Source organism: Balearica regulorum, chromosome 1 (assembly GCF_011004875.1).
Source record: "Balearica regulorum gibbericeps isolate bBalReg1 chromosome 1, bBalReg1.pri, whole genome shotgun sequence".
Lineage (NCBI taxonomy): Eukaryota > Metazoa > Chordata > Aves > Gruiformes > Gruidae > Balearica > Balearica regulorum.
In genome coordinates this window covers 188,430,959-188,432,416 of record NC_046184.1, presented here as the reverse complement: position 1 = coordinate 188,432,416, position 1,458 = coordinate 188,430,959, and the positions used below count along the sequence as shown (strand labels likewise).

At 55.6% G+C, this 1,458-nt stretch overlaps 1 protein-coding gene across 1 annotated transcript; it reads right to left on the bottom strand.

Moving 5' to 3' along the window:
• Positions 1–237: 237 nt before the first annotated feature.
• ARL11 (ARF like GTPase 11) lies at positions 238–1,151 on the bottom strand. Its single transcript, XM_010302716.2, has one exon. The coding sequence runs from the start codon at positions 982–984 to the stop codon at positions 379–381; it is 606 nt and encodes a 201-aa protein (XP_010301018.2). The 5' UTR covers positions 985–1,151; the 3' UTR covers positions 238–378.
• Positions 1,152–1,458: the final 307 nt, after the last annotated feature.

The following is a 1,458-nucleotide window of genomic DNA, read 5'->3' as shown; positions in this document are numbered from 1 at the left end:
ATAGCTGCATTGGAGCTGGGAGCTGCAGAAAGAAAATAAGCCGCTCTGTCCCTTGTGCGTATCTCCGGTATAATTTATACTTCCCAGCAAAAAGCATCCCTGCTGAAGCACTGGACACACACACAAGGGATGAGCAGAGCCTGGTGACTGCCGGACAAGCTGTGGCCATTGGTGAGAGTCTAAGAGATGGAGCCAAAAATGCTCCATGATGGGAGTTTTACTCTGAGGTCCTCCTGGTGAGTTTCAGTGGCAAGCAGCTGGGTGGTTTTCAGTGTGGCATGTGCCTGCCGCAGGTCTGCTCATTTTAGGGGGCACCTGGAGGCTGGGATCCTCTGTGGCAAACCTGCGGGCAGCGAGTGGGAAGGGTCCGTTCAAGGTTCAGGTTTGCCCTGGGGCTTGCCTCCTCCCCGCCGGCCCTGTGAGGGGCTGCTCTTGGGATGGGGACCTCTGCTCCGGACCCCGCAGCAGCTCTCCCAGGACGGTCAGGGCTTCCTGCAGACCCTGTCCAGTGTGGGCACTGCACCCCCGGAGCACCCAGCGGTGCCCCAACAGCCTCCCCTGCTGCAGCCTCTCCCCAAGCTCGGCGGGAGCCAGAGCTCCCGGCACCTCCTGCTTGTTGGCCAGGAGGAGGACGGGGACACCAGCCATGCTGGGGTGGCTCAGCGCTTCCTCCAGTGCCGCTGCTGCTTCAGGCAGCCGGGCCGTGTCTGTGCTGTCGAGCACAAAGATGAGGGTATTGGTGTCCTCCAGGTAGTCAGGCCAGCTTGCCCGCAGGCTGCCTTGTCCGCCGACGTCCCAGAGAGTGAAGGATACGCGACAGGGAGTTTGCAGAGACTCCACGTTGAAGCCCACCGTTGGGCAGGTCTCCACAGCCTGGCCACTCTTCAGTTTGTACAGAAGCGTGGATTTGCCAGCGAAGTCAAGCCCCAGCATGACAACTCGAGCATCTCTTTTGCGCTGGCCTTTGGAGATCAGCTTCCCCATCAAGATGCTGTTCAAACCGTGGCAAAAATATTGCAGCCAAAAAAAAGAAAGCAAGCGTATTTCCTCAATAATGTCTGTTAATAACAGAGTGCTCAGTTCTGCCTCTCCAAGAGAGCCCCTTAGGTTTGCTGAAGAAAGACACAGGCAGCTTGCTTTTGCTTCTCTTCGTAGCTAAAATGAGGTGAGAGATATTATTTATGAAGTGTGGAGCAGAGCCAAGGAGCGCCGTTGGAAACTACAATTTCTATATCCCAGCTCCGCCGCCGCTAACTTCCATTTTCATTCGCGACCTAAAGTGATCGGTGCAAAGCAGAGCCAACATTTTGCAGGAAGAGGTGGGGAGATGATGGAGCAAGTTTCCTCCTCATTGCATATAGAAATAAATGAGCTTTTGTTCATTGGCTTCTCTAGGGGAAATCCACCCCCGGCAGGACAGGACAAGGAGGAACCTGGGTTTCAGACCAGAGTTACTCT